The sequence below is a fragment of the Haliotis rufescens genome, unplaced genomic scaffold, assembly GCF_023055435.1.
Source record: "Haliotis rufescens isolate VD_foot unplaced genomic scaffold, xgHalRufe1.0.p SCAF_8, whole genome shotgun sequence".
NCBI lineage: Eukaryota > Metazoa > Mollusca > Gastropoda > Lepetellida > Haliotidae > Haliotis > Haliotis rufescens.
The window spans coordinates 20,305,068-20,328,827 of record NW_025964372.1 but is presented as its reverse complement, the minus strand read 5'-3'; the positions used below and the strand labels follow the sequence as shown (position 1 = coordinate 20,328,827).

The window sequence follows — 23,760 nt, the reverse complement described above, 5'->3', positions numbered from 1 at the left end:
AACCACACTCACTCAATTACTAAGAAAAGCAAATTGAAAGGAAAGAAAGATGCCAATAGAATAGAAATGTTAGTTGTGAACACGTGGTATTTAATACGTTACATGTGCCTTCAGTCACCTTGTTGTGGCGGATATTGCCAGCTGAACGTACTTGGGGTGTACAAAACAGGAAGTACCATACTACAGCACTCACGCCGAAGACCCGGGTTCGATTCCCGACATGGGTACAATGTGTGAAGCCCATTTCTGGTGTCCCCCGCCGTGATATTGCTGGAATATTGCTAAAAGCGGCGTAAAACCATACTCACTCACTCACTCACTCTGATAAATCAAGCAAAAGACCAGTTTGAGCATACTTCTACTTTGTCACTGAGTGAATATCGGTGTTTGTTAGAGTCACTTAATCAGAGTAATAGGGATGAATCTACTCTAATGTGTGCGGGTGAGGTTGCAATGATAATGTGAGGTGGTATATATGTGTAAACCACCCTGCACCTCTTTGTAATCCAGACCTGTGAAGATCCGGGGTAGAGTAGGTCTTCAGTAACCCATGCTTGCCGTAAATGGCGACTATGCTTGTCGTAAAAGGCGACTATGCTTGTCGTTAGGGGCGACAAAGGGGGTCAGGTGGTCAGGCTCGCTGACTTGGTTGATGCATGTCATCGTATCCCAATTGCGTGGACAGATGCTCATGATATCAATCACTGGATTGTCTGGTCCAGACTTGATTATTTACAGACCGCCGTCTTATAGCTGGAATATTGCTGAGTGCGGCGTAAAACAACAAACTAACCAACCAACCTTACTGAATACCAATCCATATACACTTTGCCAAAGACGATTATGACCTGATCAGAACAAACCTAGTTCAACATCGCATTAATGTTGTAGAGGCTCACCGATAATTACCCATTGCTAAACGAGAGGCAGAGCATCAGGAAGTAGCTTAGATGCTCGATGAAGGAATTATTCGTCCCTCGTCAAGTCCTTGTGCCAGGCCAACTGTTTTAGTCAGAGAGAAAGCAGGCAAAATTCTCTTTTTCACTGACTTTAGAGAATTACATCTCCGGACGACTGTGTCGACTGTGCAGTCGAATTATATTCTACATCACCAACACAAACACACCATTCATGGCGTTATTTTGTGTATGTTTTGAAATCTAAAATCTAATATTTACTAAGAGAATTTGATGACAAAAATAGCTTACTATTGGTCATGGGTATCTGTTGGTTTTTTTAATTAAATCACAAATGATCATTTTGAGTCGTAGCCGATAGTTCTAGAATCGTTTAGAATGTTTTCGAATTTGCGAGCAGGCGAAAACAGCACTATACTTCAATTAGGTTTATGTGATTGTAAAACAAACATTATAATGTTCATATCTCTATATCATAGGATAAGGAAATAAAATGTTCATGTGCATAAAACAGTTAGTGTTTTGTTATATATTTTTAGTGTTTTACTGTAAAAATACAGTGTTATTCATGCAGGAAAAGGTGCTTTGTTTCTCGGTAAAACGATATCAAGATTACCCGATTATTGACGCTGATTGTATGTGTGCAGAACAAATATTTCCCAAAATCAGCAACACCTGAAACGATACTGATTTCTTTAGAACAGTGAGTGAGTGAGTGAGTGAGTGAGTGAGTAAGTGAGTGAGTGAGTGAGTGAGTGAGTGAGTGAGGTTTCAAGCCGCTATATCACGGCGGGGGCAACAGAGCTGGGCTTCACACATTGTACCCATGTGGGGAATCGAACCGGGTTTCGGTGTGAATAGCGAGGCCTTTAACCAGTAGGCTACATCACCGCCCCTTTTAGAACAGAGACCGTGTGACGATGGGTATTATATAAAGCCAGTATACATGGATAATGAACATATGAACACGATTAATGCACAAACCTTTTTTTTCACACACATTGCATGGGATTCAAATATTGAAAAGGGTGTTGTCAACCTGAAAGGAAGGTGCAAACCTAAAAAACAACAGCTCATTTCTTAGCGAATGGTGGCATAGCAGTCACCGATTTTTCGGGTTGAAAGACTTATACTTATATAAGTCCTTGATACTTATACTGAGTGACATTGAGTGAAACAAAATATTAATTGCAATAATACAACACAAACATTTCACACAGATTATTATTTTATTGATAAAAATATTCAAAAGCACATCTAAATATCTCTATCAGTACCATATGGCAGTCGAATACATTTTCTATTTCTGGCTGCCGTATTGCCGCCTACAAGCTTCTGTGATATATAATATTGCTATAATATTGCTGATAACGGGCCGCTATGACACAGACGTAATGTTGCTGCCCAAAGGCCTCAGTGATATAGCTGAAATGTTGCTGACAACAGTCTGCTGTAATATATAGAGGTTATCACGCGAGTGTGTTTGGGGATGGTAAATATCCTGCATTAGGAATAAACATTGTATTTAGCGAGCCTTGGCGAGCTAAATACATAGTGTTTATTCCTAATACAGGATATTTACCTTCCCCAAACACACAAGCGTGATAACCTCTTTATCATATAATGTCATTCTTTAATTCTGTGCTCCAAAATCGCTTTCCCTCTCTCACAAACATTACCGAAACATTGCGATTTTTCCTGGAATGCGCGCATTAATATTTATTACGTCACATGGTAAGTGATGTGTCAGTAGGACTGTGACAGTAGCAAATATAGTTCCAACTGAAATCTGTTTCATATACAGTGGCGAAGCAACTTATACGCAAAACAACAGTTGTTTTTAATTGCCTTTCGTGGCAATCCATCGGTCTGTCCGCTAGAGTAACTGCCCTTTGTCAAAGGGAAGCTACTCTAACCCTAGTCTATGAGACGTCACGGCCACGGTCAGACGTTGTTGACAGTCGGTCTGTCCTTTCATAACGTTAAGAAGTGTAGTCAGATGTACACAAAGCGACAAATCGAAACAAGGTAACAGTTCAAACATATTTCGGCCGAATCCGTCCCATTTTGATTTGTGGAGAAGGTTTCAAGCCACAGAGGTCTACAAGCACAGATATGGCTACTGATCCCGCTTGGCTAGGCCTCGTGCCCTCGCAAAATTGTTTCGAAATTTATATCTCGAAAGTTGCCAAAACTCATGAAATGCCTTAGCTACGTCACGGTTAGACAATGATTTTCAGTATATTAGACTGTTCGTTTGATAGTGATAGCAATTATCCCTGTAGTTTATCCAGATTCACGATGGTTAATTCTGACTCGATCGCCGAATGACGAGGGCGACGCCATGTTTGTTTATAAACAGTGAAAGAAGTCCTACTTGACCTTTGGTATTTGCATCTCTATCCGCATATGACCCCAACGGATATCGTTTTCATCCTTTGGCTTTATCCTGCCGAGAAACCTGTCCATTATATGATAAAGATGTAATATCGCTAACTACTGTTCTCTCTGCTATAGCTGTAACATTGCTGACAACAGTCTGCTGTAATATAGATGTAATATTGCTAACTATTTTTCTCTCTGCTATAGCTGAAATGTTGCTGACAACAGTCTGCTGTAATATAGATGTAATATTGCTAACTATTTTTCTCTCTGCTATAGCTGAAATGTTGCTGACAGCAGTCTGCTGTAATATAAATGTAATACTGCTAACTACTGCTCTCTCTGCTATAGCTGTGATATTGCTGACAACAGTCTGCTGTAATATAGATGTAATATTGCTAACTACTGTTCTCTCTGCTATAGCTGTAACATTGCTGACAACAGTCTGCTGTAATATAGCTGAAATATTGCTAACTTCTGTTCTTTCTGATATAGCTGTAATATTGCTGACAACAGGTCGCTGTAATATATATCTATATAGGATTAGTAGTATTTTTTATTGCAATCTGTGTGATTTACTTATTCTATGCGGACGATGCTTACTTAGCATGAAGCAGTCTCTTATTAAGGAATTTTAAACACCACACGTCACCATTTCTCTTTATTGGATCACATGCAGTCACTTGCATATTTATTTAACTCATGTCTTCGAGCACAGGACATTGGAGCAAGATACATCTATGTTCATGTGCCAAACTGCCCTTCGAGAACAAATCAGTTTGTCCCTGAATGTGCACGAATTTCACTAAAAAAGTACTGTGCTAGACACAGTGTCGACCCCCATCAATGAAAAGGATCTGTCCCGTCACAAAGCTCGCAGCGTCTGAGGCAAGGTAAGCAATGGACTCAGCCACATCCTGGGGTTGGCCCACTCTGCCAAGGGGGTGGACAACTTCTTGTTCCTTCAAGAACTGGAAATATATAACAATGACCGTTCAGGACAATAGTACCACAGGGGCCAATCTCATTAAAATCACCGCTACATAAAGTACTGCCATAGAGTCTCAGGTCATGGTTTTGACATTCCAGACTTTTCTTTTGTTCAGTTTCCAAATTTTGAATCAAGAACATTATTATCAAAATATTTTTCAAAGCGTAGCCTGGAATGGAAGTCGCCATATTGAAACAAGTACCTAAAGCTTGAGAAAGCAGCTTTCTGATTGTCTAATGTCGAATTCCTGTAAGTTAATCATTTCATTGGTCGTACGCGAAAGGTCGTCCCCTTCTGTACCCTGCAAGAACATTCGTCCCCACTGGCCTCCTCCTGTTACTCAGAATGACATAGGTTGGTCAAGAATACTCTCCTCTGACAAATAACGTAACAAGTTTTTTGACTGGTGCCACTGGTGCCTTTAGTTAACAATGCGCTCCAGACATGCTTTGTGCGGCCCAGACACTGTAGATGATATTCAGGTGATAAGGAGTGAGTGAGTAGGGTTTAATGCCGCTTTTTAACATTATTCCAGTTATATCACGGCGTGTCAGTTTAATGTGGGAGGAAAGCCCGAAGTGAGGCAGGTCTCAGACGTTTACCACTTCGAAGAAACCCACGAGCACGGATATGGTGCTGACAAACCTGGAAACATAATCGGGGCGAACCGGGATTCGAACCCACAATCATAGGGGCGCAACTCTGCACAGCGAATCGCGGCGCCCAAGACGACTGGGCCACCCGTGTCCCCAGGTGATTAGGAAACACAGTGTACTGTATCCACGAGACCATTTGAGACATCGGGAATTGTAAAGTATTGGACCGCGTTGCACAAATCTGTCTCAGTTCTAGCACTTCAACTGACTTAAGACAGTCGTAACTCTGAGATCGCTTTGTGGGACCTCGAATATTGACACTGTTGATGGGTAATTAGGTAATTCAACATATTTCAAAAAGCAGCAAAAAAACACACCACTCACTCACTCACTCACTCACTAACTCGAGTCGACCAGTCCTTATTTTATCCCCTTAATGCCGAGCGCCAGGCACGGAAACAACAAGTACCATATTTTAACGTTTTGTGGTATGACACAGCAGACGATCATTGGCCGACGCTCTATCCACTACACCACAACAGTCGTAGTTTATGATCAATATGTGAAAGGGGGCCCTGGTGATTTAGTTATTGTGAACATTAAAGAGAATTCCTTCGCCAGACGACCCAGAATATTTGATATCAACAAATATAAATATGATCTATTGACGGAATAGGTGACACATTATTTCGACGCATCATACACTACGACAGTTGGGATGTATCTTGCCAGCATCAATAGTGTGGAGAAAGTAAGGCCGTAGCCGCTGACCTTGCTGGCCTCCTCGTCTTTGTTGTGAAAGAATGAGTCCTCCCGAGTGAAGATTGGAGTGTTCACAACGCCGGGGCTAAAACAAAAATGGTGTATTGAGCTGAGATCCCTGTCTGGCGTATGATACAGATTGCCAAAGTCTACTATTGTAATCTGATGTATGAATGAATGAGTGAGCTGGATTTAACGCCGCTTTTAACAGTGTTCCAGTTATATCACGGCGTGTCAGCTTAATGTGGGAGGAAAGCCCGAAGTGATGCAAGTCTCAGGCGTTTACCACTTTTGTGAAACCCACGTGCACGGGTATGGTGCTGAAAAACCAAGAAACATAATCGGGGCGAACCGGGATTCGAACCCACAATCATAGGTTTCTGGCGTACCCAAGGGACGCAATTCTGCACAGCGAATCGCGGCGCCTTAGACGACTGGGCCACCTCTGCCTCCGTATGACTCACGGGTATGTGATTGTAAATAGCAATCCTTCATAGTAGACTTCTTGTTGTGTTCGAAATACCAGCGTTTAAGGGTGAAAGGGCTCGGGCCAAATTGAAAGTCTTAGAAAATTTGCAACCAGAAATTATATGGTGTATACTACTCAAAAGAAGTTTGGAACACCAGATTATTTCGAGTATATATCAGTCTAGCAGTAGATGCTTACTCTATTTACATAAGTCGCCCAAAATGTGACTCGTCACTAGTGATAACCGAAAATGGGCTTATCTCCCCTTGTGCGCCCTTGTGTGTGCGTGTGCGTGTGCGTGTGCGTGTGCGTGTACATGTCTTTTTGCCTACAAATAGGTCGTATTGTAAGGATACCCACAGATAACACTTGCAATTTATCACATAAATCAATCACTAATCACATGTCACACGTAACGTGTCTTTACGAAAGGAAATTCTTACTTTACAGAGTTCACTCGAACTTTCTTGGGCGCGAGCTCTGCAGAAGGAAAGACAACCGCATAAACAAATGTTATGTTCTGATAAACACACCAATAAAAACTTTGATCTGAACCCCACATAGATAGTTGCATGGGCACTTACAATAATATACCATGAGAGCTGGAGCACAAACTTTGGCAACATTCTTCTTCATGCTAGGTAGTGGTGTACCTCTATCGAACAGCCTACACCTACCAGTAGGTCAAGGTGCGTACATGCTTAACGTATCATGAAGGTCAAGGACGTCCATGGCGGAGGCAAACAAATTGAAGACAAGAAAGAGCGCATGTAGAAATCTATAAATACACAAAAGAACCCGGTTGAGGCTGGGTATCCTACCACTCAATCCACCCAGAAAAAAACACCCACCCACACAGTCACCCCCTCCAACCCAAAACATTCACGGCACCCCATCCAAAACAGTCACGCCACCTTCAACAGACACACCCAGTCATCCCACCCCATACAAATAAAACCCCACCCCACCTTCAACAGACACCCCACCTACAATCACCCAACCTGAACAGCCGCCCATGCACAATCACCCTACCCAGTTACCCCTACCAACCAAAACAGTGAAACCGAAGTGTTACTCAACCCAACTCAAACTCAAACAGTCAAACCGAAGTGTTACCTCGCCCAACGCAACAGTCATCCAAAATAGTCACAGACTTACCTCATCCCAAACGCCAAACGGTCTCTCCAATCAAACAGGCAACGCTCCCCCCCCCCCCCCCCCCCCCCCCCCCGCGCGCCCAGTCGCCCATCCAGGAACCCCACCCAAACAATCAACCATCCGAAACAGTCACCCCTACGAAACAGAAACCACATTCAAACAATCATCCAATCCTAACAGTCACCCCGACCGAAACCGTCACCTCACCCAAACAGTGACCCCACATTGAAACGATCCAGACTCTCACCTAAAGCCAGGCACTGCGTGAACATATCCAGGGCGGCCTTGCTGGCACAGTAGATCCCCACCTTCGGCGACTAGAACACATAAGACATCCCAGTGTATATGAAGCATGTTTTGTTTCATCAGTTTTCTACATCAATTCGGCTACTTTTTATTACCACCTTCGATTTGACTGCAGATGCGCTCAGAAACGACACACTGAATTAAGTAGGTACAAGATTAGTCGCTCGGCCTTTATTGTTTATGTTCGAAATTAGTCGTTTTTAATCTGTTTTCAAGATACAGAAATCAGATAAGCTGGTCTGAATACTTCGCTCACTCTATATCGAAAATGTAGAAGCCTTCTGTTGGGGTAGAGAGCATCATCCTATTGGAGCAAAACATTGGTGGTGATCCTGGAAGAGACGATAGAGATCGTCGGAGTAACGCTGTGAGGAGCAAGCAGAGCTGATAGACTGGAACGTGGGCAATCTGCAATCTGGGCTCTGTCTCTTTACGACACTGGATGGTCAATACCTTGTGATTTGACCATACATTTGTTATTGTCGACTTTAGATTAGATAGTAATACATTCCTGACAACTATTTATTGTTAAAAGACAATGTTAGGAACTTCTACTAACACATCCCATTTAGATAGCATTTGTCCAGAAACTCTCCGCGCTGTGGAGAGCCTTCGAGCACCTCCTTCTTGTACCGTCTTCTCACGTCTTCCTCTTGTACCGTCGTCCCACGTCTCGTTCTTGTACCGTCTTCTCACAGTCGTCTCACGTCTCCCTCTTGTACCGACTTCTCACAGTCTTCCCAAGTCTCCCTCTTGTACCGTCTTCTCACAGTCTTCTCACGTCTCCCTCTTGTACCGTCGTCCCACGTCTCCCTCTTGTACCGTCTTCTCACAGTCGTCTCACGTCTCCCTCTTGTACCGTCTTCTCACAGTCTTCTCACGTCTCCCTCTTGTACCGTCGTCCCACGTCTTCCTCTTGTACCGTCGTCCCAAGTCTCGTTCTTGTAACGTTTTCTCACAGTCGTCTCACGTCTCCCTCTTGTACCGTCTTCTCACAGTCGTTTCACGTCTACCTCTTGTACCGTCTTCTCACAGTCGTCTCACGTCTCCCTCTTGTACCGTCTTCTCACAGTCTTCCCACGTCTCCCTCTTGTACCGTCTTCTCACAGTCGTCCCACGTCTCCCTCTTGTACCGTCTTCTCACAGTCGTCTCACGTCTTCCTCTTGTACCGTCGTCCCACGTCTCGTTCTTGTACCGTCTTCTCACAGTCGTCTCACGTCTCCCTCTTGTACCGTCTTCTCACAGTCGTCTCACGTCTTCCTCTTGTACCGTCTTCCCACAGTCGTCTCACGTCTCCATCTTGTACCGTCTTCTCACAGTCTTCCCACGTCTCCCTCTTGTACCGTCTTCTCACAGTCTTCCCACGTCTTCCTCTTGTACCGTCTTCTCACAGTCGTCTCACGTCTCCCTCTTGTACCGTCTTCTCACAGTCTTCCCACGTCTCCCTCTTGTACCGTCTTCTCAGTCGTCTCACGTCTCCCTCTTGTACCGTCTTCTCACAGTCTTCCCACGTCTCCCTCTTGTACCGATTCTCACAGTCGTCTCACGTCTCCCTCTTGTACCGTCTTCTCACAGTCGTCTCACGTCTCCCTCTTGTACCGTCTTCTCACAGTCTTCCCACGTCTCCCTCTTGTACCATCTTCTCACAGTCTTCCCACGTCTCCCTCTTGTATCGTCTTCTCACAGTCTTCCCACGTCTCTCTCTTGTACCGTCTTCTCACAGTTGTCTCACGTCTTCCTCTTGTACCGTCTTCTCACAGTCTTCCCACGTCTCCCTCTTGTACCGTCTTCTCACAGTCGTCCCTCGTCTCCCTCTTGTGCCGTCTTCTCACAGTCTTCCCACGCCTCCCTCTTCTGCTTCTCGGGATACCATAACACACAAGATAGTCTCTGCGTGATCTGTTTTCTAAGTCGTCCTGTTTTCTTGTCAGATCGTTTCTTTTAGTGGTCTCTTAAGTGCTTCAACTTTCTCTTTGAGAGTTTTTGCTTCGTGTTGCAAGGCTTTATTATATCATCGAGCTCGCTTGCAGTTGGCGTCTGTACTCGGCCGGGTTTTGTTTCCACATCCCCACACCTGGTGACTGTCAAAAGCGCCAGCACGAAAACTGTGGCAATGCACAACGATACACATGAAGCTGCTCAAGGGGACTTCACCTGTGGTGTCCAAACGACACACTGTACCAATTTTCACTCTCCATGTGTTTTGGTCCACACCCATGTGATGATCAGTGAGATGATTTTGTCAGTGTTTACAATTTTATTTCTCAAACAATTCAGCAAGATCGAAAAGGTCATCACAGGGTATTCTGAGCGACAGTTACGTGCTGTGCGACTGATTCCGAATCCTAGACATGGCCATGGTATGCTAGACATTCCATAGTGTCAAGTTCTTCCACCGAATCTCGGTCATTTATTAGATATTCCATTTCATTTGTTTAGATTGTCAAAAAATATGTTTTTCTAACCTTGACTAGTTATATAAACAACGGTAGGTGCGGTCACGTCCGCAGACTTTATCACCTATAGGATAACACGATAGTATAATTATTTATGTTTATTTATTAAATGTCTTTTAAATATATTATTACATTCCGGTTATATTCAAATTTGAAAAGTTGAATTTTCAATGCTGAAAATTGTAGTTATATATTTGTGTTTGTTCAAAACCAAGAAATGATTTTTCTGCAAACGAAAACTTGCTAGCCCTTGGACCAAATGTTTCAATAACGCTACAAATCATGTTAACTCAGAGCCGATCTATATAGTATAGACTTTCATTGGCTGTGTGGGATATATTTGTTTCAGGGTCTGTGTGACAGACGAAATTTAGGATTATAATTTCTAACGAATCTCAAAAGTCTTTTGGCTGGGTATTATTGATATAACCTCTTGTTTAACTTCCCTACATAGTCTAACACACTGCAAGGATTTTACATCTCATTATTGCTAAGACGCAAAGTTACATTGACGTCATGACCTATTATATATGACATGTAGGATCACACAGTTATAGAACTATTTATGTTCAATTAATAAACGAAACTTTTAGATTATATCTTGAAACATAAATATGACTATATTCATTTAATTTAATAAAGCTAAAATTCCGGGCTGCATGTAGAGGGGACAAGGGCCCTCGACTGATGATGGGCCTAACCAGTCTGACTGGACCAGGATCACCCAAACCCTTTTTGCTGCACTCTATTTCCAATCTGTACATAATAATACTAACATGTATATTATATTATATTGATTATAGGTCATGATTTAGTTGCACATTTGTTTTAATGAGCGAAATGTTGAAATATAGCCACAACTAAATTAAGTTAATTAAAAATGTGTCATGGTGCTCGTAAACACACATTTGTTTATTTGCAAAACAAAACACATGCGTTTTCAGCAAAAGGAAACGTTGCTCGACTATGGGCGAGATATTTTAATAATGCTATAAATTAGTTGAATACATCTAAAATTAATTCAATTATGCGTAATGGTACTTGTAGACATATCTTCATGTATTTGCAAAACAAAAACATGAGTTTTGAGCAAAGGAGAATATTCTTGCTCATGTGCCTAACAGTTTTCGCTTATGATCGAGATATTTTAAATAACTCTGTAAATTAGTTGAATTAAGTTAAAATGAGTAGAGTTATGGGTCATGTTACTTGTAGGCACACCGTTATCCATTTGCAAAACAAAAAATACATGAATTCTGAGCAAATGAAGATATTCTCGCCCATAACAATACGTAACACTGCACACACCATGTTGAACTTACCGGACGGACTCCGGAAAGACTGGAAACGTTTACGATGTTCCCTGTAAAAAGGAAACCGGTTTAGAGAGAGTATACTACTTCCCCGAGACCGTTTTCGCTGAAAACACGCGGTAATACGTCAACAAATGAAACAATGAATTAAAGTCTATCCAAAGAGATTAGTGCTTCTATTTGGGGCCACTGGAGGATTCGACAGAATGGCAGTTGAATCATCTGACACCGATGTTTCTCAGGTTCAAAGAAGCTTCAGGTCACGTGGCCGCGGAGAAGCCAAGTGAGGTGAGGTGATACTTTAACGTCGCGTCAAGAGTATCGCACTTATATAGCGGACGTGAATGCACGTGTGTGTGTGTGTGTGTGCGTGCGTGCGTGCGTGCGTGCGTGCGTGCGTGCGTGCGTGCGTGCGTGGCTGCTTGTACAAGTCCGGACTGATGCCGAATTAAAGTGCTAGCCCACTGAGAAACCATGCCGCAGCTTAACATGGATACCCCACTCAGACTTCACCAGTCCTTGTTTTATCCCCTTATTGGAGCTGTTGCCCACTACGACACAGACTTGTGTACATTTCCCCAAATACAACATTGCTCGAATTCGTATAAATTATATTGACTCAATCACTTTCGGAAGTGAGAACGTTATTTTGTAAATAAGTAATCCTATTTTTGAGTGGAAAGAGCATACATTCCGAAAGCAATGGCATCTGAAGCAAATGTACCCAACCTGCGTCTACCATTCATGTGTCTTTCCCAGATGTACCCACCAGTGTCCCCCTTTAATGAACCCACCCTGCGTCTACCCCAGATGTAACAACCCATGTGTCCCCCAGACGTGCCCGGCCTAAATCTCCCCAAGATGTTTCCACCCTGCGTCTCCCCCAGATGTATTCACTCTGCGTCTCCCAAAGATGTACCCACCCACGTCTCCCTCAGATGTACCCACCCACGTCTCCCTCAGATGTACCCATCCATGTCTCCCTCAGATGTACCCACCCCCGTCGCCCTCAGATGTACCCATCCACGTCTCCCCAGATGTACCCACCCACGTCTCCCCAGATGTACCCATCCACGTCTCCCTCAGATGTACCCCCCCAAGTCTCCCACGATGTACCCATCCACGTCTCCCCAGATGTACCCACCCACGTCTCCCCAGATGTACCCATCCACGTCGCCTCCAGGTGTACCCACCAACGTCGCCTTCAGATGTACCCATCCACGTCTCCCTCAGATGTACCCACCCACGTCTCCCCAGATGTACCCATCCACGTCTCCCTCAGATGTACCCACCCATGTCTCCCTCAGATGTACCCACCCACGTCTCCCCAGATGTACCCATCCACGTCTCCCTCTGATGTACCCACCCACGGCTCCCCAAGATGTACCCACCCACGTCGCCCTCAGATGTACCCATCCACGTCTCCCTCAGATGTACCCACCCACGTCTCCCTCAGATGTACCCACCCACGTCGCCCTCAGATGTACCCACCCACGTCTCCCCAAATGTACCCATCCACGTCTCCCTCAGATGTACCCACCCACGTCTCCCTCAGATGTACCCACCCACGTCGCCCTCAGATGTACCCATCCACGTCGCCCTCAGATGTACCCATCCACGTCTCCCTCAGATGTACCCATCCACGTCTCCCTCAGATGTACCCACCCACGTCGCCCTCAGATGTACCCACCCACGTCGCCCTCAGATGAACCCACCCACGTCTCCCTCAGATGTTACCGCCCACGTCGCCCTCAGATGTACCCAACCCCGTCGCCCTCAGATGTACCCACCCACATCTCCCCAGATGTACCCACCCACGTCGCCCTCAGATGTACCCACCCACGTCTCCCTCAGATGTACCCACCCACGTCTCCCTCAGATGTACCCAACAACGTCTCCCTCAGATGTACCCACTCACGTCTCCCTCAGATGTACCCACCCACGTCTCCCTCAGATGTACCCATCCACGTCTCCCTCAGATGTACCCACCCACGTCTCCCCAGATGTACCCAACTACGTCGCCTTCAGATGTACCCACCCACGTCTCCCTCAGATGTACCCACCCACGTCTCCCTCAGATGTACCCACCCATGTCTCCCCAGATGTACCCACCAACGTCGCCTTCAGATGTACCCACCCACGTCTCCTTCAGATGTACCCACCCACGTCGCCTCCAGGTGTACCCACCAACGTCGCCTTCAGATGTACCCACCCACGTCTCCCTCAGATGTACCCACCCCCGTCGCCTTCAGATGTACCCACCCACGTCGCCTTCAGATGTACCCACCAACATCGCCTTCAGATGTACCCACCCACGTCTCCCCAGATGTACCCACCCACGTCTCCCCAGATGTACCCACCAACGTCTCCCTCAGATTCCGATGTACCCACCCACGTCTCCCCCAGATGTACCAACCCACGTCTACCTCCGATGTGAGCACCCTGTGCCTGCCCAAGATGTACCCACCCTGCGTCTTCTCCAGATGGGGGACTGCCAGCTGGCACAGTAGGAAGGGCACCTTCATGTTTAGGTTCATCTCAATGTCGTACTTGGATTCCGACAGCTCCATGCACCCCAGTGGGAACACCAAACCCGCGTTGTTCACCTGCAACACGAGGAGGTTAGGTGAGACACCCGGATGAACAACATGCATATCCGGTTATACATGTCTAGCCACAGAATAACAAGGATCCCTTGATTAAGGTGTTAATCTCTCAGCCAGTGAGTAAGTGAATGTCGTTTTACGTCATAGTCAACACAATATTTTAACAACAATTATCACGGTGGACCCGAGATGGAGCAGTCTCCATTATATTACATATTATAATAACACGCAAATAACAAATAACATCAAACAAGCAAACAAAAACTAGTTATGGAAACAAATTGAACTTTGTTCCAAAAATGATATTTAAATGTTTCCAAATGGTTTTTTTATGCATTCGAAACACATCAGGGAAGAAGGAAAACATATATATATATATATATATATATATATCGGATTTTTTATAATATTATTCAAATTCAGGTTAGAAACGTCGGCCTACGGTTGACACTCGCACACATACCAGTACATCGAGCCTGGTAAACTTGGCGACTGTCTTTTCAATGGTTGACTTTCTGAAGGCCGCGTCAGTGAGGTCACCGGAAAGGGCCAGAATCTGAAAATCAAACAGACAGGGAAATAATTCATATAAATATATGAAAAGTTCTACTCCGGCTCCGTAAACAGGTTTCCTCTGAAAGTGTAGGAGTGGTACCTTGCATGAATTCCTTTTGTGATGACATACTTTATTCAATAATTGGTACTAACTATCTAAAAGATGATACTTTGTTTGTATGATAATGCTATGCCATGTCTACAGTGTCACGCTGCTTCTGTATTGTTTCCTGTAGACTGGTCCTCCAATTCTTTGCTTGGACTTGGCTTGGTCTTTGCTTGCTCTTGCCTTGGTCCCTGTCTTGGCTTGGTCTTCTCTTAGTCTTGTCTTGGCTTGGTCTTGGCTTGGTCTCGTCTTGGTCTAAGCTTGGTCTTTGCTTGGTCTTTGCTTGGACTTGGCTTGGTCTTTGCTTGATCTTACCTTGGTCCCTGTCTTGGCTTGGTCTTGTCTTAGTCTTGTCTTGACTTGGTGTTTGCTTGGTCTTGGTTTGGTCTTGGCTTGGTCTTGGCTTGGTCTCGTCTTGGTCTCGTCTTGGTCTTGGCTTGGTCTTTGCTTGGACTTGGCTTTGTCTTTGCTTGGTCTTGGCTTAGTCGTGTCTTCGCTTTGTCTTGTCTTTGCTTGGTTTTGTCTTGGTCTTGTCTTGGTCTTGGCTTGGTCTTTGCTTGATCTTGTCTTGGCTTGGTCATTGCTTGGTCTTTGCTTGGTCTTGGCTTGGTCTTGTCTTGGTTTGGTCTTGGCTTTGTCTTGTCTTAGTCTTGTCTTAGCTTGGTCTCGTCTTGGCCTAAGCTTGGTCTTGGCTTGATCTTTGCTTGGACTTGGCTTGGTCTTTGCTTGATCTTACCTTGGTGCCTGTCTTGGCTTGCTCTCGTCTTAGTCTTGTCTTGACTTGGTGTTTGCTTGGTCTTGGTTTGGTCTTGACTTGGTCTTTGCTTGGTCTTGGTTTGGTCTTGGTTTGGTCTTGGCTTGGTCTCGTCTTGGTCTCGTCTTGGTCTTGGCTTGGTCTTGGCTTGGTCGTGTCTTCGCTTTGTCTTGTCTTTGCTTGGTCTTGTCTTGGTCTTGTCTTGGTCTTGGCTCGGTCTTTGCTTGATCTTGTCTTGGCTTGGTCATTGCTTGGTCTTTGCTTGGTCTTGGCTTGGTCTTGGCTTGGTCTTGGCTTAGTCGTGTCTTCGCTTTGTCTTGTCTTTGCTTGGTCTTGTCTTGGTCTTGTCTTGGTCTTGGCTTGGTCTTTGCTTGATCTTGTCTTAGTCTTGGCTTGGTCATTGCTTGGTCATTGCTTGGTCTTGGCTTGGTCTTGTCTTGGTTTGGTCTTGGCTTTGTCTTGGCTTGGTCTTTTCTTGGCTTGGTCTTTGCTTGGTCTTGGCTTGGTCCCTGTCTTGGCTTGGTCTTGTCTTAGTCTTGGTCTTTGCTTGGTCTTGGTTTGGTCTTGGCTTGGTCTTTGCTTGGCCTCGTCTTGGTTTTTGCTTGGTCTTTGCTTGGTCTTTGCTTGGTCTTTGCTTGGACTTTGCTTGGTCTTTGCTTGGTCCTGTCTTGGTCTTTGCTTGGTCTTTGCTTGGTCTTGTGTTGGCTTGGTCTTGGCTTGGTCTCGTCTTGGCTTGGTCGTGTCTTGGTCCCTGTCTTGGCTTGGTCTTGTCTTAGTCTTGGTCTTTGCTTGGTCTTGGTTTTGTCTTAGCTTGGTCTTTGCTTGGTCTCGTCTTGGTTTTTGCTTGGTCTTTGCTGGGTCTTTGCTTGACCTTTGCTTGGTCTTTGCTTGGTCTTTGCTTGGTCCTGTCTTGGTCTTTGCTTGGTCTTGGCTTGGTCTCGTCTTGGTCTCGTCTTGGTCTTGGCTTGGTCTTTGCTTGGTCAGGCTTGGTCGTGTCTTCGCTTTGTCTTGTCTTTGCTTGGTCTTGTCTTGGTCTTGGCTTGGTCTTGGCTTGGTCTTGGCTTGGTCTTGGCTTGGCTTGGCTTGTCTTGGTCTTGGTCTTGGTCTTGGTCTTGGTCTTGTTCTTGGACTTGGCTTGACTTGGCTTGGTCTTTGCTTGATCTTACCTTGATCTTACCTTGGTCCCTGTCTTGGCTTGGTCTTGTCTTAGTCTTGTCTTGACTTGGTGTTTGCTTGGTCTTCGTTTGGTCTTGGCTTGGTCTTGGCTTGGTCTTGGCTTGGTCTCGTCTTGGTCTCGTCTTGGTCTTGGCTTGGTCTTTGCTTGGACTTGGCTTGGTCTTTGCTTGGTCTTGGCTTGGTCGTGTCTTCGCTTTGTCTTGTCTTTGCTTGGTCTTGGTTTGGACTTGGCTTGGCTTGGCTTGGTCTTGGCTTGGTCTTGACTTGGTCTTGACTTGGTCTTGGCTTGGTCTCGTCTTGGTCTTGGCTTGGTCTTTGCTTGGACTTGGCTTGGTCTTGGCTTGGTCTTGGCTTGGTCGTGTCTTCGCTTTGTCTTGTCTTTGCTTGGTCTTGGTTTGGACTTGGCTTGGCTTGGCTTGGACTTGGCTTGGTCTTGACTTGGTCTTGACTTGGTCTTGGCTTGGCATGGTCTTGGCTTGTCTTGGTCTTAGCTTGTCTTGTCTTGGGCTTGGCTTGGTCCCTGTCTTGGCTTGGTCTTGTCTTGGTCTTTGTCTTGGTCTTGGCTTGGCTTGGCTTGGCTTAGCTTGGCTTGGCTTGGCTTGGCTTGGCTTGGCTTGCTCTTGGCTTGGTCTTGGCTTGGTCTTGGCTTGGTCATGGCTTGGTCTTTGCATTCTCTCTCGCATGAACGAAACAAGTATAAGGTTTCGGTTTAGAAACTGAAAACATGGTAAATATATCTCGTAAAACTTTCTTTAGGACTGACTGCTCTGATTTCAGCATATAGCGAGTTTGTTATCAAACAATGGACAAGGCCGGTTACTTGATATACGAGTTAGCCTGTTGTAGTGATGCAATATTCTGGAGAGTGAGCTAAAGTGCTATGGAGCTGTTTTTCGGACCTCTTTCTCGCCTGGTTATTAGGTTATCTCATAATGGCCAATAGGAGTCGCAATAATAATATCATTGGATCATTATAATTGCGCTTAATACACAGCACAGAGTTTGCTCAAAGCGCTTACAAAAATGGTATTAAAAATGCTCATGGTCAGTTTGTGCAGCTGCCATTCAAAACATTTGCAGCCAAATGACTTTTCTCTTTGGGATATCCAACAGGTGTTTGTTTTGCTGGATCTGAGGCATCTCTTTTCCTGATCTTTGGTCTGAAGATGGTAGAGGTATATTTTGATGCTGCTCCATGTATGCACTGATAGGCTAAGCAAAGGATGTTAGTTTATCATTGGTTGAACTGGGAGCAGGGATTTCAACGCGGTTGTGATACTGTCACGTTTTGATGTTTTTATGACAATACACATTCATTAGTGTTGTAATCTCTTTCGTGTTTTGATGTTTTCTTGTGATGTACCCACATACTGTTACAATAATCAATATTAACGATATTGCCAGTGCCGATGCTGTGTCTGGTCAGAAGGTATATGATACTGCCAATGATACGCAGGTGATAGTTCCAGATTATGCAAAAGCTATTACATGTGCTTGTCCATGGTCAGTGAGTGAGTGAGTGAGTGAATTTGGTTTTACGCCGCTTTTAGCAATATTCCAGCAATATCACGGCGGGGGACACCAGAAATGGGCTTCACACATTGTACCCATGTCGGGATTCGAACCCGGGTCTTCAACGTGACGAGCGAACGCTTTAACCACTAGGCTACCCGACCGCCCCCGTCCATGGTCAGCTCTGATTGGAGGAAAACTCCAAGGTTTTTCACTGAACTGGAGAAGAGAATTGATGCCTTGCAAACTGAAATATGACTTGGGTCATACAAGTGAAAACCTCTGTCTTGTGCTCATGAAGTTGCTGTTTGTAATCCATGATGCTTAGCGCTGCCATTCTACTTTCTGAAAACTATCTGCCATCTGTGTGTCATCTGAATAGAGGTGATAGGAAATAGGTGGTTATGTACAAAACCTTCAGGTGTCTTGGTGTACAGAGTGAACAGTACAGGACCTAATACATATCCCTGTGGTACACAACATGTTAGATTATATGGATTTGATTGTCTTCTTGGTGATATTTAACTGGCTTCTGTCTGATACACATGATGAAAGCCAAGAGTTGACCTTGTCATTAAGTCTGTATTTCACCAAGTCAGTGCTTGTGATTGATCGTGTCGAAAGCAGCAGAGAGATCGAGGAGCACTAATGTGCGATTATTTCCATCATCTACTGCAATTAGCATTTCATTCATAATGCAGACCAAAGGAGTTTCAGTACTATGGGCACTCTCAGAGGTACACTGGAATTTTCTTGATAGAGTCTGACTATTTGTGTGAATTAACAGCTTCTTGATAACTGCTTTTTCTTAGAGATATATGGGACATTTGGAGATTGGATGCTAGTTTGTTCAGCTTATTTCTGTCAAGACTCTGCTTCTTAATGAGATGATGCATTCTCGAATAACCTTGGTATTGTTCCAGTATCCAGTCTGATATTGATAGTACTAGAATTTGTGATGACAGGGAGTAGAACACAAATAACAGTTTAGTGGGAATAGGGTCCGGCTCCTATGTTTGGACATTTCAGCATATGTAGTTCATACATTGGTTTAAAATGAGTTAGACATTCACCTCAAAACATTGTGGTCAGATCCTTGGTGAGTTCGATCCTGGATTTCTGTATAAATTACCACCAAAGACAATAAATAGAACTTAATTGTGCACCCCCCCCCCCCCCCCCTTTCAAAAAAGCTGTATCCGCCCATGGAAAAGCATATGGAAATAAAAGGAAGGTGCGATACTGAAATCAAATAGAAAAGCTCTAACCCATCGTATTTCATTTGTTACATGTATCATCAGTCAACTAGTGAGCTGGACGTACTTGGGGTGTACAAGACAGGAAGTACCATACTACAACACTCACGTCATCAGCCGGTATCCCGCACTCCGAGCATCTTTTAGCGACGTCTTCCAGTCTCGTCTTATCTCGTCCCGTTATCGAGAGTTTGGCTCCATGTTTGGCAAAATGCAAAGCTGTCCCCTCGCCAATACCGGAACTCGCTCCTAGAGTCGTGATATTATTTAGTAACATTGAACAAACAATAATATTTCTACAACTTCTTTGTCTTTGTCTTTGCATTATTTACGGTAGTATTGAACAATACTGGAACTAGTGAATTATCCATGCTGAGACCACAACTCGATATCATTGAATATATACCCATTTTTACCTAATTCCATATGTGTTGAACACATTCCATAAAAGAGGACTCTTTATAGGGTCGAATGCCTTAGAAAAATCAATAAAAGCAACATAAAACTTACCCCCTTTACGTGAAAGAAAACATTGGCCAAGTGTCTATTGTTGAATATCGCTTCGGGAAACCAGACTGACACTCAGAAATTTTACCATAAGTATCTGCCAAAAATACCCATCCTCCTACACAAGATAGACTGAGGGCTCTAAAGCTGTCAGGGTTAGATGAGTATCTTTTCTTATGCAGTCGAATGATAATCCCCAAAGACTAGTTCAGGAAAAACAACTTTTTCGTACATACTATTAAGTTTTATCTCTAAATAAGGAGAAATATTTTCACGTGACTTCCTCCTGTATTCAAATGTCTTCCTGATAAAATGTAAGAGTCACTGGTTTTTGGTTCAGGGTCAATAAAATCTTCAAAAGTCTTGAGTCTTCAGTAAAATATAGAAACGAAAAATATTCAGTACAATAATCCATGTAATAGGGTTTTGAGGGCGTGATCGACCTGACCCCAAACGCCCCAGAAACGTTTCCAGTCCCCGGGGCAGTTAACTAGGTCATCTCGCTTGCGTTATCTATTTACTGATGAGTCTTCTCGGGCACATGGCGGTAGTGGTTGCACGCTTGACAGTAACACGTGAGATACTCCCTTTTTCGTCATGCGAAAAAGGGTACAGTGCATGGCAACGTTCATGCTTTGTATTGAGACATTCGCCGTCATACCACGGCGAGTGGTCTGCATGTCTCATGGCGAATCTGTCTTTTGAACACACAGGCAGCAGACAGAATATCATCAGTTAGTAAACTCACTCCGGCAGATAACACTGAGATGGAGCACACTGCTGCGTTTTCTAACATATCAGTGATAATCTGTGATGACATGTTTCTGACAAAGGATTCTCTAAGTTTTTCAGTGCAGATATACTTTTTTTTAACTGTTAACCACTAGGGCTGGAAATGACTAACTTATTGTGCCCCCCCCCCCCCCCCCCCCCCCCCCCCGGACGATAGTACGAGAATGCACAACCCTCATATTTGTTCATTTGACAGGGTACTACAACCTACTGCCTTCCACATGTGTACTACTCTGTGCAGGGGAAATATTTTGTCATATTTACCTGTAATAAGTACAACTCGGCCTGCAAACTTCGCCATCGCGTCGCTCCTGCCGTCACACTGAGCTGGGTGGTGAATAACTGTGTCTCAGTATGACTCAGGGAAACATGATCGCAAGCTGCGCAGTGTCAGTATGTCATCAGTGTAAATAGTCATGGACAATGTGTATGTTGACCTGTTGTAATTGGTCAGACTAGATCGCACTACATCATGCATGTTGTTCATCGAGATTGGACATGTGTAGTAGACACAATGCACTGGATTTCATCTTGTGTCGAGGGGATGGGGTGCGGTGGAGAGAAGGTCAACTTGCCCTAACCATCACCGGGTGTGTGGGTGTCGGGTGTGGGGTGTGGGAGGTGGAGGTGGGTGTGGTTGTAGGAGGGGGTGTGGGGTGTGGGTGTGGGTGTGGGTGTGGGTGTGGGTGTGGGAGGTCGGTCTGGGGTGGGATGTGGGAGGTGGAGGTGTGAGTGCTCCATGTTTAGCATGTAGTAAAATTAAACAAGAGATAACATTTCTACACTTTTGTATCATCTGTATCAGAGAATAAGTCAGTGTTTAACAATGCTGACACTAGTGAATCATGCATACTACGATATACTACTTTTTAAATTCGTTATGCCATTGTTTCGACATGTCACTACAGCTATCATTATTTTTTTTTGTTTTATTGATACGCTTACTCTGTGGTGTATCTGGTCGTTCACGTGAAGTGAATTCTAAATATTTTACCAAGATCCAATTGCTGATTGATTACAAATCGCAAGTCAAAATGTCTTCCCTTGCTTTTGCAAGGATCTGCTGATCGTGTGTTCGAAGGTCACACTGATATCGTGTTAAACGTCCTTGAGCCGGGTGAGTTTGGGTTTCCTATCACATTCGGCTGACACACTGAACTACTCTATACTTTCAATGCGTCGTTAATCTTTGCTCTCTCACGAGCGGGCTCGCCCACGTTGCCATTCACCCACTCACTCACATACACACTCATACAATATAGGACCGCCTCCGTAGTCTAGTGGTAGAGCGCCCGCCCGGAGAGCGGAAGGCCCGGGGTTCGATCCCCGGCCGCGTCATACCAAAATACGTTAAAAGATGGTACTTGTTGTTACCCTGTCTGGCGCTGGGCATAAAGGGGCTAAAACAAGGACTGGTCGGCTCGGAGACAGTATACTGTGTCTGAGTGGGGTATTCATGTTAAACTGTGGCATTGTATCTCAGTGTGGCGGATATTGCCAGCTGAACGTACTTGGGGTGTACAAAACAGGAAGTACCATACTACAGCACTCACGCCGAAGACCCGGGTTCGATTCCCGACATGGGTACAATGTGTGAAGCCCATTTCTGGTGTTCCCCGACCTGATATTGCTGGAATATTGCTAAAAGCGGCGTAAAACCATACTCACTCACTCACTTATTGTGTATATATTTTGTAGTTTGTGATCGTATAATATTGCCACTGTTTCTTCATGTGATTACGAAGAAAACTAATTACAAATTTCTCATATCAAACCCATTGTTTTAATTACATGTGTTGTTTATTGAACAAAGTTATACTTTATAGAAGTCTGGTATTTAATCATGTTGAACAATAATTTAAGTTGCAATAGCAGTGTGAAGTTGAAAGATTGAGTGCACGTTACAAGCTTGACCTAAATTCCTCCCTGGAACTTTCTCGATGGCTGCCTGAATAACATACGATATACATTGCAAAGGTAGTGCGCAATAGAGCTTTTTGGGTAAGGAGATAATCACTCACTTTCAGCGATACAGCTTGAATAAGATACGATGTACAGCACTGCAAGGTCAGTGCGTGATAAAGCTCCATACTACCCCTTTTGCTGAAGGAGATAAACGCTCAATGCCCAATAGTTTATTCTTCCAAAATATAGACTGGTTAACTTTAACGAAATGAGATACATATTTCTCCTAAACATGTTTAGCTCTTTTAAAAACAATTGAACAAATTGCTTAGGTTATCTGCATTACGAAACGTGACTAAGTCTCAGAATAGCAAGACGATTTTGAAATATCTCTTATTGCTAGAAAAGAATAGCATCAACATTTCACGCACGATTTGTATGTTTCGTTTCGGTAACTGCGTGTTTTAAACTTTCAAAGAAACCAACATGTCGACATACATGCTATTGAATTAACCTTTCCAGTATACTTCCCCGCCTTCAGAATAAGGTTGCTGAACAACAGTATTAACAAAGTATGGAACACTCGCCGGGACATGATCGCGAGTTACATCATGTAAGGTTAAACAGTGGTCACCGAACGATATGCATGCTGAAATGGATATGCAGTCGGCCAATCTCATTAAAAACAGATCTTAGTTCTCGCTATCGCTAAACAAAGATCTGAGGACATCCTATTAGGGGTCACGTCAGATCGACCTTTCATCCAACCAATCAGGGCGTCGCTTACCAGATCATGAAAGTGACAGTCGGAATGTGTTTTCTAATCATGCAAACACGATATATTTAACACGGGGTATTCCGAACGACAGTTACAGGTTTTATGATTATATCCATACAATCTGTGCCATCTATAAGCCATTCCAGAATGTTCTTCTTATCAGTTTTAAAATCTTTAATCGAGAATACGTCAAAATATGTTTCGAAGGTACTCGCCAGTTTGAAACTAGTGTCGTAAAGCTCGAGAAAGCTGCCTTCTGATTGGCCAATGTCGATTTCTTGTCAGTCATTTCATTAGTCGGTCAAAATTCGCGAAAGGCCTGTAATGGGATGTCCTCAGATCTTTGTTTAGCGGTAGCTAATATTGCTAACTAATGTTCTCTCTGCTATAGCTGTAATATTGCTGACAACAGTCTGCTGTAATATAGATGTAATATTGCTAACTACTGTTCTCTCTGCTATA

General features: G+C 44.2%; 1 protein-coding gene across 1 annotated transcript; it reads right to left on the bottom strand.

The window, feature by feature from the left end:
• Window positions 1–3,350: 3,350 nt before the first annotated feature.
• Window positions 3,351–21,099, bottom strand: LOC124114154 (3-oxoacyl-[acyl-carrier-protein] reductase FabG-like). The gene is made up of 9 exons (XM_046474721.2): window positions 20,880–21,099; window positions 19,426–19,565; window positions 14,421–14,513; window positions 13,819–13,957; window positions 11,361–11,401; window positions 7,523–7,592; window positions 6,561–6,597; window positions 5,658–5,733; window positions 3,351–4,270 (listed from the first exon to the last, which is right to left on the bottom strand). The coding sequence occupies exons 1-9, from the start codon at window positions 20,914–20,916 to the stop codon at window positions 4,121–4,123; spliced, it is 783 nt and encodes a 260-aa protein (XP_046330677.1). The 5' UTR covers window positions 20,917–21,099; the 3' UTR covers window positions 3,351–4,120.
• Window positions 21,100–23,760: the final 2,661 nt, after the last annotated feature.

Coding starts and splice junctions, on each gene's coding strand:
- LOC124114154 (XM_046474721.2), bottom strand. CDS start 20,916: ATGGCGAAGTTTGCAGGCCGAGTTGTACTTATTACAG. Junction 14,514..19,425: donor GCGGGATACCGGCTGATGAC/GTGAGTGTTGTA, acceptor TTTGATTTTCAG/ATTCTGGCCCTTTCCGGTGA. Junction 13,958..14,420: donor TTACCAGGCTCGATGTACTG/GTATGTGTGCGA, acceptor CTCGTGTTGCAG/GTGAACAACGCGGGTTTGGT.